The sequence below is a fragment of the Accipiter gentilis genome, chromosome 10 (assembly GCF_929443795.1).
Source record: "Accipiter gentilis chromosome 10, bAccGen1.1, whole genome shotgun sequence".
NCBI classification, from domain to species: Eukaryota; Metazoa; Chordata; class Aves; order Accipitriformes; family Accipitridae; genus Astur; species Astur gentilis.
The window spans coordinates 35,977,699-35,996,793 of record NC_064889.1 but is presented as its reverse complement, the minus strand read 5'-3'; the positions used below and the strand labels follow the sequence as shown (position 1 = coordinate 35,996,793).

General features: G+C 44.1%; 1 protein-coding gene across 2 annotated transcripts in view; it reads right to left on the bottom strand.

Annotated features, from left to right (window-relative positions):
- Positions 1–15,975, bottom strand: part of RAB11FIP4 (RAB11 family interacting protein 4) — a 127,928-nt gene extending 111,953 nt beyond the window's left edge. For both annotated transcript variants that reach the window (XM_049811782.1, XM_049811783.1), the window contains exon 1: positions 15,595–15,975. In XM_049811782.1, the coding sequence (XP_049667739.1) occupies positions 15,595–15,738 (144 nt within the window). In that variant the 5' untranslated portion in view covers positions 15,739–15,975. The remainder of the gene's footprint in view (positions 1–15,594) is intronic.
- Positions 15,976–19,095: the final 3,120 nt, after the last annotated feature.

The window sequence follows — 19,095 nt, the reverse complement described above, 5'->3', positions numbered from 1 at the left end:
CTGCTGAGGTGCCGTATAGACCCTTTTTGATTAAAGATTTTCACAGCGCCACCAAATAATTTTTTCTTATCCAGCTACCTTGAACTGAGATTTCCAAACTAATTCCACAGAGAGCTTTAGCAAGAAATCTCTATTGCAAGCAAAAATATCAAACTCAAAACACTTCACAGACATGTTGTAGGCCATTCTTAACATCGGTAACTTTGCACCAGCATCTTTATTTCCCCTCCCCACTACTCTTGTGAATAGTATTTCAAAAAGTAACAAATCAGGAATTATTACAGGAGGAGTCACTCAACAGAGCCCAGGAAATTCTGATGCATTTCTTGACTGCTTCCTGCATGACCTGGGCTCTACTGTGCAAATCGATGTCATGACTCTCACTGGTACAGGTTTTAACCACCTCAAAGCTTGTATCTGATCATAAAAACCCAGGGGAGCTGTCTTCTTTGGCATAAGCTTAGTTGGTAAGTGTTCCACTAAATACTTCTTGTTACTGCACAGATTTCAGGATTGGGGAACCACCTTGCAATTGATCAGAATCAAAGATCATCTCTTTTGCAAGAAAGCAAAAGAAGTCTGCAGGAGACAGTTTCCCAGAAACAACGTGGGCTTATCGTTTATTATTTGCCCTGTGTTTGTGCCAAGAGGTTCTAGAGTACAGTCCACCCCAGGCTGTACAAATGCAGAACAAAGTTCCTCTCACCCTGAAGAACCCATAACCCAACTCATATACGGGAAGACTATACCCAAGAGGAGACAAAATCCTGAGTTTATGGGGTTTCTCAAGAGTCATTTGAAATTTTGGGTATGCTGAACAAGACATTTAAGAGAAATGAGTTTCAGGATTGCTGAGGATTTTACCCTAAAAGAAAAACGGAGTCTGGTGCTGTCTCTCTGCCTACAGGGCTGGGGTGAGTAATTGCTCCCAGATTCTTCTGCAAGCCACTGAGACATTTCAAATCCCCTTCTCTGACACCTGTGCAACTCCATTTGATGTCTACAAATACTGCTAAGAGGACAAAACACTCTGAGCATTAATACAGCACGATAAAACCTGTCTCCTAGAGCCACCAGTTAGTGTATTGCACTGTTGCATTCCTGTTAGCAACAGCAAAGAAGAAAAAAAAGAGGGATGAGAGCAGCACTGCTATCTACCACTCCAAGACACTCTTCTGTAACACTTGCTAAGTAAGAGCCTTAGTTTTAGATTTCCTACCATGTGGCAGACCCTGAATATTCATTACCTATTAAAAGCTTTGAAAGTGTAAATTCATCCCACAATCAAGTGAACTGATTTATTCACACAGCTGAGTCACACTTATTTACAGCCTGTGACCTAAATCTATTAATCCAGCACAAAAAAAAAAAAAAAGGCTTTTTTATTTTGGTAATGTTAGTTGAATAAAGGTGAATATTTTAAAATTGTGTGTGGTGTTTCTTTCAAGCAGTGGCTGACACGCAGCTCAGTACTGTACTAAGCCTGTCTTCCTTGCTGGTCCCAAAAAGTGGTGCAGATGCTGCTTACATTACCTGGCATGTAGTGACCCATTTAACAAAGACTTCACAAAATCATCATGGGGATCGCATCAGTTCTTTAATAAGAGTCTCTGAAGTGCCAAGCAGCAAATATCATGGAAACCTCACCTAAAGGGAACAATAACTCCCTCATTAATAACAGAAAGCACAACATCCAGTTCTGACAGTGGGCAAAATTGCTCTGTTGAGAACAATGTGTTATTGGGTCTAGCACCTCCTAAGTCTTTTCCTAGGGCCAAGGTAAAATTTTGATAAACCTCTGCTATACTTGGGAAATCAAATCCCATTTTCAAAAATGACTGGAGCTTTTTGGAGTCACTGACTTTCAGCAGAATTAGAGAAGCATCAAATACAGTTTTGGGGTTTACATTTAAAATCCCATCAAAATTTAATCTTTTGATAGCTTCTCCTTTCCTCCCATCTGATAGCTATGACATTCCCTGAGTTCATCACTGATATCATAAAGAGCCCCATGAGCTCCTAAAGGAAGAATGAGTTTCTGAAAGGTTAGTCAAAGTTCAGTCCTGTGCTGAAATTGCCATCACAATCTAATTACAGTGTGCACTCAGCACACACTTTGGGTCTTAAAATCAATTTCCATTCCAGGCTGACAGTTTACTCCTAGAAATCTGTTCTTGCATGTGGGTGTTAACATACACACACATACATACTCAAACAGTGTAAACACCGATATCCTATTTCACAGCCTCATGTGTTTCACCTGTATTTCCTTTGTATTCATTCACTGCTGTCCATCTGTTCGCAATCTACTTGTTTGAAGAGAACATCCTTCCCTTTGGGATCCTTCTGCCCAATTCATTTAGAGAAACCACAGGTTGGTGTTGATGATGCCACACAATCAGCATTATTGACAGCAGGTTCACCAAAATTAAGCAGGCATAATGACTGACTAACTGATTGTAAAATGGGTAAGTTTCTATCAGTAGCAAGAGTGGGAGAGAAAATACAGAAAAAAAAGAGAAATTAAAGTTGAAATGGTATTTGGTTAATTAGATAAATACCTTTTGTGACTGGCACACCTGCTATTCAGTAAATGACACAAGCTCCTAAAACACTGTGAGGTTTAAAGTAATTATACAGTGTGAAAAGAAAGGTACCAGTATACCAGCTCAGTGAGGTCAGATCACACAGGCACCTTCAAAGGACTCTGAGAACACCCTTCTAGAGTCTCACTTCTTCATAGAAAATCCCCCAAATAAAAACCCAGTTCTGCATCTTTGCCTCTGCAGCGGGTGCTTCAGAGGATGCTTTGCTTAGTGTCTTTGTGGGCTCAGAACCATCTCTGGTGAAGCTAACAACAGTGAATGCAAATGTCCCTTCAGCCATCCTGTGCCATACAGAAGTCTGGAAGATGAACCTGATTTTCATATCTCGTCATAGAACAAAGTAAAAGAGAAGGGGGAAAAAATCAGGCCCAATGTTTCACAGCTGTTATCCATGGCAACCCTTCCTCCTGTAAAAAGGATATTTGAAATGTGTCTCTTCACACTTCTTCCCCAAAATAGAGACACTAGCAATTTCTTGCTATGAGAGGAGAGTCTACACTCCTACTCTGTTCACCCTGTACTGTAAATCCAGGGAGTCAGTGGTACAGAATAGTGCAACATCTACAAAATGCAAGCAATGGCAAGCACTGAATTAGGAGAAGTGCCATTGAACAGAACGTATTGCTAAAAAGCTGCTGCAGCAGCCAAATGCAATAAACCCAAAGGTAATTTATAGAGACATTTTTCCACCAATTCAATCAAGCAAGCTTTTCACCTGAAATGTTGTGTAAGTCATTTGTGTTTGTAACCACTTAGACCAACTCCTCCAAAGCTCCGTTCCCTTCCAAACAGGTGTTAATTTGCTATAACATAGCTAGAGCTAACTGACCACCACCATTTAAACAGGAGCCACCCACCAAAAAGCACAAGCAATGATAAGTCCAAAACTGAAGCTGTCCCTGAAGAAGAAAAGAATAAACTGGGAGAATAACATAGTGAGGCCAGAACATCATGCATTACTTCAGATAGTCTCCAGCAAAAAACAGCACCCAAACAGAGCTGTGATGCTGTGGAAAGACAGTGGTGATTACAGTCCATTCATGATGTGTCCCTTGAGGCAGCATTGATCCTCATGCATTAAATATCCCTGCTGCATGTTGCCCTCTTCCTCTTCATACCATTCTGTGGTCCCATGCAGCAGACGAGAGCAGCAATTTGCCCCAGCATGTGCCAATGCACACAATATTCAGTGCCCACCCCAAAGGAACAGCTGATACAGAAGATTACCAACCTCTACCAGCTGCTCCATCCGCTCAGGGAGCAGCATGGCTCATTCACACTGAGCACAGGTCAGAAGTACCAAGAGTATGCTTCCACACACCATGATTGTCAAGTTTCTGCAAATGTATTTAGAATGCCATGGGGGAAAGAAAACTATTGCTGGGAAAAGAAATGTAGTTCACAATAGTCATATCTGCTTTACAAGAAAAATACAGTAAGAGAAATCACATGGGCCTATATACAGAGAAAAAGCAATCTATGCCTTGTACTTCTGGCAAAATGAAAGTAGTTTGTGAATATTTTACCTTTTCCTGAGGTTACCTGGGTGACTACCTAAATCAAGAAACAAATGATCTGCATCTGCCAGCATTCACACCAGGACAGTAACCTGACCTATGCCAAATTCACTGTACATAGCAAAATACCTTTTCATCCATTGGACAGACATCACAAGCTTGGTTAGAGCTAAAACTTCCAATTTGGCTGACAGTTATCCAGAAATCCTCTAGATTACCAGTAGAGTCATCTGGCAAGGTGACTACTAGGACAGTTGTGAGGTGGTAGATTATTGATAAAGATAGTAATCTCTCACTCCCAAAGTAGCACTGGCAGTTATGGATGTATTCACCTCCAAATTTAGACTTTCCCAAATGATAGTTGTCAACAGCAGTCTGTTCAAACCAATCTCATTCTCTAAACAAGACATATTGGACTGTCTGATCGGGAGCAAATACCAACAGCACTTTCCAGCGCAGAAGAGCTTGCTTTTGGCAAAGGGCACACAATTCCCAGGTGACATGGCAAGGTGCAGTTTTCCTCAATGGAAACTTCCATGCCTTGTAATTGCTCAGTAGGAAGAGCAAAACTGACATTGTCAAAGCTCCTTTGAAGATGTGTCCCAAAACACTCCTCAATTCTTTATTTTCAAACAATGCCGAAGAGAACAGAGGAATTTAACATACAATCCGCTCTTCACACTGGAGGCTAAAATTCACAAGTTTCACCAATGTCTGGCTGCAGTAAATGAAGTCAGACTTAACTTGCTCAAGACCAGGGAATCATAAGGCTGTGATCACAAGCTGTGAAAACCAATAGCCAAAGAAACAAATACTCATGAGCCAAAATCCTGTGTTCTCTTGTACCACACTTTAAAGCTGTTGCTGCTTCCTGCACAAACTCACTGATTTTCTTTTCCTAAAGATTAAATTCTTCTAGTCTCTTACACAGCTTGGCATTATCCATGGTTTTGCTTTATCTACTGGTTATTTTCCCCACAGGTCTGGATAACTGCAAGCTGAACATAACTCCAGTTAGGCTGAAGAGAGATGTACTGAATAGCATTTTTTGTCTTCCTCCTACATCCACAGAGTCTCTGCACTTGCTTGATAGGTAACTTGCTCAATAATTGATTTTTCAGCTTTCTCACCAAGTAAAGGAAATCAAAACCATATTTTTCTTTTTCATGTTTCTCAGAAGAAAACAGAAAAAAATGCTTTGTATTGAGAAAAATCTTATGTTTTGGAGCATTTTCACTTCTTGTTTGCCAAATATTTCAATTTTAATTTTGGCAATAAAAAGCTAGCTTCAAATGGAAACAATCAAGATATCATACTTTAAAAAAAACCACAAAAGGTGAAGTTAATTAAGTAAATTAACTTTTTAAAGGCAAAAATATTTTGCCAAACTCATCTGAAATTTTAAGATTTTTTTTCACTCTTCACACACAAAACAGATTCAGCGTCTGTATGTTACCTGCCAAAAGAAGAGGATGAAAACATCAGCTTCAGCTGAGATGCTTATACCGTTCTGTATCCCGGAGATGCTGACACTCTCCAAATGAGCTAACTCTTTGAGTTTCTCAGCACTGAATAAATGCATAATTAATTGTCCACATTGTACCATAACAATTTTATGTTGTCAACAGATATGCCTGTTGTCAGATATGTCTGACAACAGGAGGGAACACACAGGTTTGAAGTGAGTTGCCAACCTGTATAGAGTATGCCTGTGGAAGAGTTAGGATACTCTGATTTGGAATAGCTTAGTCTACAATGCTTTTTCACTATGAAAATTGATTACCTGATGGAAAAAATCCTAAAGACACCCATTCAGAAAAGGAGAAACACTATTCAACATTGCAGTTCTTTTTAGACCAAAGCAAGCACACTGCTTCGGAGCACACCACTTCTATCAGCCTCTGTAGTTTAGGGTCCTATCTCAAAGTTGCTGCTCAGGCAGGGCTGTCCAGCCACTCAACTGTGCACAGCTCTCCAGTGGACAGAATCGGTCTATTGAATTAGCACTCTTTGCCCAGGCACAACTGGACCTGGTGATGCAGGGATCCAGAAGAAAGTACATGGTTATATGGCAATTGTTATGGAAGCTGCATAAAGCCTGAAATAGGACTGTATAAAAATTACACTCCCATGAAATACAGTTTTATGTGATACACGATGGCTTTGCTCCCATTCCAACACATCTGCTCTCATGACCCTCACAGTTCAAAGAGGCTGGCCCAGCAGCCAACATGAGGCCATCCCAGCTTGACAAGGCTGTCGGCTAGCTCATGGCCACGTTACGTGCCCAGATGCATTCAGGACACAACAGCTGCCACGTTGGCCAGTCAACCCAGCAAGTGAACCAGGGCCCTCAAGAGCAAAATCTTAAAACCTAATGAAAGCAGCTGGAACACCTTGACAGGGTGACTACAGGCTCCCATCTTCTCCAAGCTGGATGCAAAGGGGGTCTGTTCCGTACCACTGGCCACAAGCTAGTGCTTGGTCTGTTGCATGATGAACATCAAAACCAAATAAAGAACCAGCAAGAGAAACAGCTACAGAGCTAGTCTTTACTACAAGGCTGCAAATCCTATGATCAATCCTTATTACCTTACAACACACAATGGTCACACTGCTGAATGCAATGGGACCAGGATTTCTTGGGTCAAAATGCCAAACCTGCTCTCACTGATGCTGCTTGTAGTCGCAGTGAGAACAAACAGCAGAATCTCTCTCTTACTACACCCCTTTTCCTTTCATTAACTCCCCACATCCCTAGGAGCCTTCCACAGCTGCCTTTAACCCTCTTCTGAGCAGACTCTATTGTATTTTGACAGAATACCACACCAATCTGGCACACAAGATACTCCTGCAACAAAATTCTTCTAATGAGAGTCCTACAGCTTTCTACTGTTGCCAATGGCTAACAATGCTGAGAAAGGTGGCCTTAGCACCATTACCATATGATTCTGTACTACTTTATGGTGACAGAATATACTATTGCACAGGGACAAAAGGGTAAGTGCCAACAATTACATATGTGTTGACATCTCTGTGGCATTTCACTTTCTGAACGGCTGTTAGCTACTGTATCCTAACATATACATCATATGGTTTAATTGGGTAAAATATGTTCAACTGATTGTATAGTCTCTTGCTACAAAAACAGTGAAATCACCAATATTTTAGGACAGTTTCTCCAATCTATTAATACCATGCAAGCATATGGACAAAGCTGTTTGTATCTGCACATTTGTTTGGGGTTTTTTATCATAACAACAGAAGTGTCACTGGAAAAGAATATCCCATGTTCCAAAAGCCATCTGGATACTACTGGGGAGGAGGGACAGTCCATCAAGAGGTGGTGGAAACAACACCAGAATGTCTTCACCATCCCATTGCAAATCTTCACAATAAACCAGGCATTGAGGATGTCCAGAATGACCCACACATATGTGGAAAAATGAAGCATGCTTTATCAGCAAATTTGCAGCAGGTGTACCAGAAATGTGCCCCAGTTTGGAACATCACAAACAACTGCCACAGGCTGAAGATCCCTTATAGAAAAGGGCTCCTTGCAAGCTTCCTATCCAAGGGCTGCTTGCCGGAGTGCTGTACCATGACCCTGCTTCTCTGTTGGAGGCCAGTGTGACAGAGCCTGCAGTGGGGCAACAGGGAATGGCTCTGTTCTCCAAAGAGCAGCCATGAACCTAGAGGGGAAAAAAAGAAGTTTGACAATGCAGGTGTATGTGCGATGTGACGTTATGGAACACTTGAGAAGACACGTATTTGAGAATCAAAATGTAGGTAATTTTAAAACTGACACTACTCTAGAGGAAGAAATTGGTTTGATTGACACCTGTCATTCCACCAGGCCAACAGCCTCTCCACTGCAGAACAGACAATTCCAGTACCTTTCCCTCTACTTTTGGGAAACCTAACACAGAAAAGTCTCTACCATTTCTAAGCTTTTCTCTTGGCCCCCTAAAACCACACACTATACCCAAACTAAATTGTCAAAGCAGCTTTAAAATCTGAAGACTACACTGCAATTTTTCCAGGTGCCCTGTGCACTGAACCTGTCTCCCTTGCAGTATTTTGACCCCACAGTTCACTCCTGTCACTCACTCTGGGGCTGAACATACTACAGAACTGAAATGGATGCAAGGCTTAGGAAGCAGCCCTACTATTTTTGGTTTTAAACTGCACACAAAATGTGAAAACAGCATTCATAGTTCTAGAAGAACACTTGCTTCTCTCCAAGTGAGGCCCTTCAATGATACCTTGAATAAAAAGGAACTGAGATGTATTACACAGTGCTTTGTTTACATTCACACTGCTGTTGTAAAACCATATGTTATAGTACTAGTGATCGTGTCTGACTCTCTCCTTTATCACTCACGTGCTTAATCACACCCTGCACTGACTTAACTACGTTCAGCGCACAGATGGGTATTTATTCACCACCCTATGCAAGTATCTAGGTCTGAGATCACGTGTGTCTCCTGAAATACTGCATATTTTAAGAACTGTTAGAACTTCATCTCTAGCTCTTGAGCAGTCTGATTTAAAAAAATCAAATCAGGAATTTTAAAATGTTTGTGAATAATAGCATTAAAATTAGATAAAATTAATAGGAAATGATATTGTCACCTACACAGAGAATAAAAACAATCACATTTACTTATCTAAACTTTATAAGGCAATTGATTTTCTTCCACTTTGTTGCTGTAAAAGCACTGCTGCCAAGCACGAGTCAATTGTGCTAAATTGTAGGTAACAATGCAATTTAGAAACTAAGAAAAATTCTGTGTTGGGGATCACCCCCACAAATACTATATGGCAGTGGCTTGTTCCCCATCAAAGACTTACCCTCCCTTGGAGCAATTTTGTATAAGTCACTTTTCAAAGCTTAATCGTATTAGAGGAATAAAATCAGTATGTGCTAGAAATCTGAAATCCTCCCTAGGATTTGCAAGAGCAAATTTCTGGAAAACATGCAGCCATGTCACAGACAAAGAATACCAATTTTACATCTTAACAGCATGGACTGAATCAGGCATGGAGAGGAGGGAAGAGGGAGAAAAATTTACATAAAAAATACCTGGTCTTGCTAGGCAGCTGAATGTTTTAGCTTCACCAGTACCATATCCTACCTTCCATACTGTACACAAAAGATGCAGTACTGTCTTCTATGCTTGATCCATATGCTAACTTTTTTCATTACTTTTGCATTCAATTATAAGACAACACAATATCACTGTACCTGTACTAAATGCAAACAGTGAGATGGTTATAAAAGAGTCATTTAAATATCAAGAATTGCTATCAAAATTGTTTGCCTTTCCTTTAGGCATTAAGAACTTACTATTTCAGATCACTGACTTGTATTGCAAAACACAGAAACAATCAATTCTTAACTATACATATAACCCCCCTCAGAGCTCTCACCTTTGAAACGCAAACATATTACATAACAAATTAAACTCATGAGTGCACAGCAAACCTACAACTTCTCCCTTCATAACAGTGCTTCAGAAAATGTTTGATTAACAGTAAGTACTAAGCTTGCTTTATGTCAGCTGTTTAGAAATACATGCTTAGTTTCAGGATATACCGAAAGGCTATTTTAAACATATTCACTGCTAGTTTGTATTGAATTAGGAAGGCTACAGTGACTGTATCTTGACTGATCCATAAACTAAGTACTTCACTGTGCCGTTTCAGAACTGCATTTTTTCCAAGTCACTGTAAATGATATGAAATATCTGGGTCATTAGCAAATACAGTTTTAAGGAGTTTAAAGGTGTGTCAGCCTTGCTGTTACCTAGAGAACGCTATCACATAGGAGTGCTCCTTGCATCCTCATTACATCTAGGCAGATATTTTATTTTCTCTTTCAGTAACTATTTCCAGTAAAAGCAGAGAAGAAAGAAGTCATAACTCTTTTCTGCCTCCATTAAGAGAATGGCAGTATTGCTTGGTAACACCCTAATACTTTTCTTTCAATGTCTCAGTGCCAAAGTCTCTTTTTCTCATGGCTGCAGGTAAGTCCAGAGCATACTACACATTATCAAGAAGGTATGAACTAGTCTCTGTCATCATGCACACTGATGTGAATTTGCAGCGATTCCATTAATTTCTGGGTGCAACTCTGAATTGCAACACTATGGCTAGGAGCCTGAAATTCACCCAGACCATTCAGAAAGACTCCATGTTGTCACGCAGTGAAATTACACTCCTGTTCTTTACAGGGCAAGCTAGTTACAGAATGGTTACAATAGAAGGGCTGTGTTTAGAGCACGACTCCATCAGATGTCCCTGGGAGACATCTGAGAACAAGTCAAAATGGAGTATCAGGACTGTCATTAAACTCAGCCAGCAGCCACAATCTACTACCTGGGCAGCACTTGAGGCTGATGCCTTTAACTTCAGCCCAGAATGGGGATATTAATGAAATGGAAGCGACTAAAATTAGCAACAAACATGTCCTTATTTCAGTAGTTTATTTTGGCCAGGAAGTTTCATTTGTTCACATAAAATATGTGAACTCGTTTTCAGCTACTTCTGTTCTACACCACTAGTAAACCATTACCTTTAAGTGAATTACTGTCCACTCATAAGAATAATTGATAATGGCCTATATATTTTATTAGCTCAAGTTCCCTCTCAGGTGTGACACTGCTTCAAGTTGATGAGCATTTGTTGATCCTACCATGACAAAGATTACTGTCTAAGCACCTGTATGGTTTGCATACCTCCAAAAGGTGATTACGTATCTCAAAAAGAAGTTGTCAACATGTTCAGCACGTTTCACTTGTTGCTGAAAACTGAATGTAGAGTTTAAATAGAATCTGGCATAATGAAACATCAACTGGCACTATCCTGAAATACACATTCACACAATCCACTGCCAGAACTGGGGCTTGCTGAACATGTCACTCACAATGCTCCTAGACACTCGCCTGCTAGTGCAACTATCTTCCCAGTGAAAGGAAACCAGATGGCGAGCGACTCTTGGCATTTTTCAATGTTACGTGAAGTGTTTCTTCAGCTAGTGAGTACATGCCATCCAGTCAAGTCGCTTTGGAAACAGCGTTTCACATCTTTCTTCAGATTTCTTCACAAACGGCAAACAGACTATTCAACAGGAAAGCAAGGCCCAAGCCTGCTATTTTTAAGCACTGAACCCAAAGTCTCAGCTAGGAGTTTCCGTTGTCAGTGGAGATAAAGAAGCACCTCTGAAGGATTTATTTCATCCTTGGGTCCTGTTACACACTCTGAGTGTTCAATTGCTCATCAATGACCACGGAGAAAGATTAACTTGGACAACTCAGTTAAATGCCTACAATCAGATGGGATGAACAGAGGCCAAAATGCCAAACTGCTTAAAAGCTTAAGTTCCACAACTATTTGTATGGGCAAGCAGTACTCGGCAGCTAGCCTGGTCTGCTCTTAATTCAGGCACCAGAGCAGGAATTTACAGACACGACTCTGCTCCTGGCTCTGCCAAATTAACATGGCCAAGTCATTTCTTCCTCTAGTTAAACCACATGCCTTGTAGGGCTGCCCCACACAGCTGCTCACTCACTGCCCCCCGGTGGGATGGGGGAGAGAATCAGAGGGGTAAAAGTGAGAAAACTCATGGGTTGAGATAAAGACAGTTTAATAAGTAAAGCAAAAGCTGTGCACACAAGCAAAGCGAAACGAGGAATTCATTCACCACTTCCCATGGGCAGGCAGGTGTTCAGCCATCTCCAGGAAAGCAGGGCTCCATCACGTGTAATGGTTACTTGGGAAGACAAACACCATCACTCCAAATGTCCCCCTGCTTCCTTCTTCTTCCCCCAGCATTATATGCTGAGCATGACGTGATATGGTCTGGAAAATCCCTTGGGTTGGTTGGGGTCAGCTGTCCTGACTGTGTCCCCTCCCAACTCCTTGTGCCCTTCCCAGCCTGCTTGCTGGTGGGGCGGGGTGAGAGGCAGAAAAGCCCTTGGCTCTGGGTAAGCCCTGCTCAGCAATAACTAAAACATCCCTGAATTACCAACACTGTTTCCAGCACAAATCCAAAACATAGCCCCATACTAGCTACTATGAAGAAAATTAACTCTACCCCAGCCAAAACCAGCACAAGGCAAAGCAAAAGTTTGCAAGCAAACTTGCTAGAAGTGCTTCCACAGCCAAACCTACACAGCTGCTCTGAGGTAACTGGTATTCTGCTGCAGTGGACTCTTAATGACTGCATGGCAAGAAGAAGATTTCAGTGTGTGTGGGAAAGGCAGAATAGAATGAGGTACAGTAGTTACGGTGTGGTCTCAAAGAAGAAAAGAAAAACATCAAGATATTAGAAGCAGAAGCCTCAGAAGCCCACTAAAAGTAAAATAGTAAAAAAGGTAATCAGAAATGTTGAAGTTTATAATTTTGACTGTGGAGGTAAGGACTGCTTTGCTTGAACAGGAAGCTGCTGCCTTGCTGCAATATTTTGCCTTGGGGCAGTTTTCAGAGAGTTGTTATCTTTCAGGAATGATAAATTTCAGCATGTTGACTACATGCATGCACACACACACAAAGAAGAAAGAAAAAGGAAATGGAAAAAAAAGAAAACCCAGAAAATGCTAAATGCCCTACATAGTCCAAGCCACAAGCCCTACTGAAGTTAGTATTAAGAATTTATAGACTCCAAACTTTGGATGGCGGTAGCTCCGAGGAGGTGGAGAAGAAGTGGAAAGCTGTGTTTATCAGGTTGGCACAACTGAAGGGACAGATGCTTTCTCATTACATAAACAGGACCCACGGCTGCTGTTGGTAAGAGTCAGAATTATTTAGGCCACAATGCTACAAAATAGGATCCTTCCTGTGGCCAGACAAATTACATAATCAGAAACAGCAAATAACTTACACATGAGGGCAAATCAATCTTTCATTGACACCAATAGAAAGATTTCTTCTGAATGCAAAGGCAGCTGAGGTGGATCAGACCCAAGAAGTGTAGCATGTTCAAAAGTATAATTAATTTTCAGTGACAGTAATGTTCTAATGTGTTAAAGGGAACTGCTCTCTAGCAGTATCTCCTCAGTTTAATTTCATAAGATGCATTCCCACACAGAGCTTATTAAGTTCCTGCAGATGCAAGGTTGAAAGCACTGTTCTATATGGGAGAATAGATTCTCACCATCTCCAAACATCAACTGTGATTCATTACACATAAATTTAATTTGTAATAAGACTTAAAACCAGACTAGCTCACCTACAGTGGTTGTTCTACAGTAAATCTGCACTTGGAAAAATTGATTCTGTATTTCCCTAGCAAGCCTTTTTTGGTGATTTACAAATCGCTTCTACTCAGCTGACACATGCTCCTTTGAAGTCAAGGGACTGCTAGCTAATGACTACAATAGACACAGGGAAGCAAACCAGAACAAGTTATATTGTCACGCTGATAGATATATAGATAAGACTTCTCTGTCCCAATTTTGCAAATATCTTGCCGAACACTACCAGTTACAACTGAACAAAATACAAAGGATGCATTTCTCATGACTGGTAATCTCTCCCGTGTCTGCTCAGTAAGCCAGCCCATCCTGAAACCTAGATACTACCATTGACAAGTGGTCCTTTTCTACTGCCATCATTGTTGAGATTTCCAGTTTTCTCTTCCTTTCATTCTACTTAAATATTTTCAGACTAATATACTCCAATTGACTCTAAGCTTATGAGATCACCACCTGAATCCTCCTTTGTATCTTACAGACCTGTTCCCCTCTCACAACCTTAGAGATTTCTAAGATCAAAAAGGATTGTTATGATCATCAATGCCATCCTGCTGCAAAACAGCCGGTGGAATTTGACCAGCCTTCCTCAATGCTGCAAGAGAAAGCCACTGATCTGCCTCCAAATAAATGCAGTAGTGCAAAAAGCAATTCTGATGCAGCATATACAGCGGGAAGGATTTAAAAATACTTCTATTAGTTTATATAAAATTATGCAACTTACCAAGAGACAAATAAAACCAGAAATCAATAAAGCGCTCTACTATTACTCATTTCTCTTCCTTATTTTGCTGGTTAAACCCAGAAACTCCATCTTCTCATTAAGAAAATGTTTAACAGACCTGTGACTATCTGCAAGCAATAAGCCTTCAGTCTCCTGGTCTTCTGATTTCATTCACAAGCTGTGTTTCATTACCAGTGGTAAGGCAAAAATAAGTAATTTGCTCCAACAATTACTGTGAATTCACTCTGGTTTTGTTGCCTCTTTGGCATCCTGCTATAAACTATGATTTTATTGCTTTCTGAATCTTATCCTAGCCCCAACTCCAATCCCCCTCCCCGGCACCCAAAACTGCTGGGGCATATTGTGAAGCATTGAACGGTTAAGCGCAATATCCTGAGAGTTCTCATTTCTTGCTGGTTAATTTCATTGGAGCTGCAGCCCTTAATTGAATCACTTAAGGGAACTGTTTCAAACCAAACGCATGTCATTACCCTCATGGACACTGGCCCGAATCTCACTCCCATTCACACTGATGTAATGGATTTTCAGTGGTCCCACTGACGCAACTGCTCCAGCGAGACCAGTGGCGCGACTTCAGATTTACGCTGTGTCACTGAAGGGCTGGATGGAGTCCTCCCTTCCCAACCGATCACCTGGAGGTTTTAGGGTCCACCTGGGCTGGTGCTTCCCTGACTGTTCAGACACCGCAGCGCTTCCCCTGCCCGCGGGCAGGCCGGGCAGCTCCGGCCGGCGCCCGCCTGCGGCTCCCTCAGCCCGGGGCTCTGCTCCCAATACCCCACGAAGCCTGGGACCCCGGTAAGGACGCAGCTCAGCCAGGACGGAGAAAAGCCCTGCTGTCACCTGAATAAATACACCTCCCCGAAAGGCACGGCGACCCCCGAGCGCTCCTGGCGCCGGGACGGCCCGTGGGAGGAGGGCTGCAGAGGGACCGGTCCCTCCACTCCGGGGGACGGGGAGCCAGGTCAGCCCGGGGGGTCTGGGCCGCCCTGAGGGAAGGGGGAGGGTCCGGGACCCCCTGAGGGAAGGGGGAGGCTCCGGGACCCCCCTGAGGGAAGGGGGGATCTGGGCTGTCTTTGGAGAGAACTCTGTGAGAAAGGGGCAAGGCGAACGGATAGCCCTGAGGGAAGGGGGCTCTAGGCCGCCATGGGGAGGGCTCTGGGACCCCCCAGAGGGGCGGGAGGAGTCCGAGCCGCCCTGAGAGGAGAGGGTCTCCGCCGCCCTGAGGAGCGGAGTCGGGGGCTCCCTAAGGGACGGGGTGAATCCGGGCCGCGATGAGGGAAAGTGGGCGACGGGGGGGGGGGGGGGGGGGGGGGGGGGCGGTCCGGGTGGTCCTGGCGGGCTCTGGCCAGGCAGAGCCGTGGCCCGCTCCTCGCATAGCCGGAGCGGCAGGTGAAAGTTGCGCGGCTGCCAGGGTCCGGGCCAGCCGGCCGAGCCGGGCCGGGCCGGGCGGGACCGGGGGTCGCCCCACTCACCTCATCCCCTTGGCCGAACTGCAGCCCCAGGGCGACGAAGTGCTCCACCCGGATGAAGCCGTCCGCATCCTCGTCGCACACGTCGAAAACCTCCTTGAGCTTCCGCAGGAACCGCAGCAGGCTCGCCGGCTCCATCGCGGGCATTAGCTGGAGGCCGGCGGCGCGGCCGCGGCGGCAGCAGCAGCAGCAGCCATGATCGCCCGCGCCTTCAGCGGGTGCGTGACATCAGCTCCGGAGAGCGGGGCGGGAGGGACAGCGAGAAGGAGGAGGGAGGGATGGAGGAGAGCGGAGGGAGGACGCGAGCCCCGGGCGGAGGGAGGGAGGGAGCGAGGGAAGGGAGAACAATAGGGCAGAGCTGGAGGATGGCGAGGGAGAGGGAGGGGGCGGTGGGAATCCGCGCTCGGCAGGGGCGGGGCCGCCGCTAGGGGGCGCCGCCGTGAGGGGAGAGGCGCCGCCGGAGCCGGGCGGGAAGCGGGGCGTGAGGGGAGTGTGAGGGGAGTGTGGTGGCGGGGAGAGGTGTGAGAGGAGACGCGGACAGTCTGGGGGCGGCAGCGATGGGGAGTTTCCCTGGGAAGGAAAATGGCCACAGGGAGGAGGGAATGGGGTAGGAGGAGGAGGGAATGGGGTAGGAGGAGGAGGCGAGCACGCTCCCCTCCAGCAGCTGGGGGAGAGCAGGCCTGCCATCCCCTGGGTTCCTTTCCCAGCTGTCACGGACTCATTCACAGTCCCTTCCCTGCTCCACACCTCAGCCTTCCTCCCCGCCACCCCAAACAAGACACCAGTCACCCTACAGTTTTTCCTGAGAAAAAGCCATTGATCCTGGTCTGACAAGGCCCAGGCTAGGAGGGAGGAAAGCAGAGCGTAGAGAGTTAAGGGGCAGTTCAGGAAAAAGAGGACAAGCAGAGCTTCCTGTGCTCCGTTGCACTCCATTGACCAGGCAGAGTCACGCAGAGGCGCTCCTCATGGCTGAGTCTGGCTTAGGACAGACACTGTTCACCCACGCTTTAATGAGACACTGCTGATAATGAAGGGATGTCCCTGCCTTTGCAGGATTCCTCATTAAAGCCTTCCACAACTGCTGTGCTTCATGGCTGGGTTTTAATTTGATCTCTCCGCTCCGTCCCTTTTCTTTCTCAGAGTTTTTTGGACTGCTTTGTCGGCCCACAGCCATGAGCTGCCAAAGGGAAGACCAGGAATGATTCTGGTTCCTGCATTGTGCCTCAGACCACAAATGACAGGGCAACATCTGGAGGAGGAAGGAACACTGGCTGAGTCAGGCTCAGGTACTTACTGCCTCTGCCAGCACTTCTTTCACTCTGTGGTTGCTGAGCATAGGTGACCATCCATCACTGAGTGATGTTCTGTAGGCAGTTGATAAAGCTGTCCATCTAGAGATGACCATGAAAGTGCAGCAGATTTTGATTTGAGACAATATCCATTCATTTTCTTCTTGCAGTAAGAGAGGTCCATATGGTCCTTAGCAACCCTGAAAATGCCATGATTAGAGCAGGCTAGTTCAATTAATCTCTTTTCTAGGAAACAATGGGAGTGTTCTTCTCAGGAAGTTTTGTTTCTTTGAGCACGGAATCTCTCATCCCTTTTATGTGCAAATTCAGGGTTCAGGAGGAGGCTGACTTGACAGCCCTGTAGGCTGTCGGTCAGCTGTTGGTCAACAACACAGTAACAGCGCATACCACTTTAGCAATACAGCTCCGCACATACCCACCCTCTGACAGAGAGGTAAGGAGCTGGTTCCAGAGCCTCTGCCACCTTGACCTTCCTTTAGTTTTACAATACAGAAGAGTTCTCCTGTTGCCTTACTGATGAACAAAAGGGTCTTTCCAGACGGGGAAAAAAAAAAAATAATCAAAGGGCAGAGATCAGATATGACCCTTGGGAAGCAAAGAATTTATGAAGAGATGTGAGGAGAGCTGAAAGAGAAAAGGGAAGCAAAATATTTGATCAGAAAACTTCTCTGAAGTTGTCTAGTTAGAGCAGGATTCTTAAGATGTGGGGACGTTTAGCTTTTATCTCAGGACCCTTGAACTCATCTTCCGGGGACTGAGTTTAGCAGACCCCTCAGGGGCACCTATTCAAAGTATTCCAAAATCTGTGAGCTGGTACCCTCAGAGTTGTGGAAAGCACACCTATGTGGAATCAGCTACTGTTAGTCTCACTGCTCTGAAGTGGAGTTCAACCTCTTCAAAGCTTCAGAGCACATCTGTGTCACTGTCTCACCTTGTTTGCTGAGGTTGCCTCTGAGTGCCTTCTTGCACCATCTGCCTCACCTCCGTGTGCAGGTGGGCAGCTGTACAGTCTCAGGGAAGTGGAGTCACACTAGTATTGGAAGGGGGGGCAGGGGGAAGAAGGAATACTTATTCCTGTTTGCCATGACCAGAGGAAGAATTCCCACACCTCAGAGGGGTCACACTTTGCCTTGTAGAATCCAGTTAATTTCCATTGGCTCTCCTTTATCTTCTGCTGGAGGAAGAAGGAACTTGGTCTAAACATGCAAGTAAGTGGCAACAGATTTAGACCAAAACTGTCGGCATAAACATCTGTGTCATTCTTGCATTAATTTGTAAGCAGGAGGAGGAGGGGGAAGAGAAAAAATATTCCAGGTATAGACCTACAGTTTGGGGAGTTAGTACTGAAGTCTGAGAACTGCCACAGACAGCTTGAGTGCCAGAGAGCACTGGAATCAAGCTGATAGGAGAGCTGAAGAGGCTGTAGAAGCTGTCACTGTAGACAGCTGAATATTTTGAGTAAAGATCTGACAGCTGGGAGATGATTTGACAGGACTGAACACAGAAGAATTGGGATGTGAGATGCTGTCAGTAGAGATCCAGGATCTGAAAACTGGGACGTGCCCCAAGTGTGCTAAAGTCAGGACACTGAGCTGAAAAGGTGCCACACACTTACTGGGCAACTGCACTGGCAAGGTACAGTTTTTAAGGCTGAATCAAGGAGGAGGTCAATTTTTATTGCCAGTGGATGTAGCTGGCATTAATCCTTGCTGATCTCTGCTTCTCTAGTTCTAGGTAGAACATGTCTGCTAGTACCAGTGGGCTAGTTTTCCTTTAATCGGAGATGTTTGGCAACTTCTTTGTTTGACATACACTATGTGGAATAAATATTTTACATGCTCCAAATCTAGTTTTCTGAACTTGAAATATGACTAGTGGTAGTGCTACCATATTTGCCTGCTAAGAATAAATAGTTCAAGAGGAAACATTTAATTGAGTACCACAGGCCATGGCTGTCATTTGCAGGATTTCTTTACAATCAGCTGCTTTTCCATCAATGTCATTTCCACTTACACAACAAATTGTAATCTGGTGTCAGAAATGGCATCTAAGTAGTGCATTTCCCCAAGGCTGATGACCTTATCTACAATTCTGGTTGTGTTCCAGCATATAGTAGCAACATCTCAAGACCCAGCCTCTCAGAACAGCTTCATAGCACAATTTCTCTTTATAGTATACACAACGTAACCTTCAT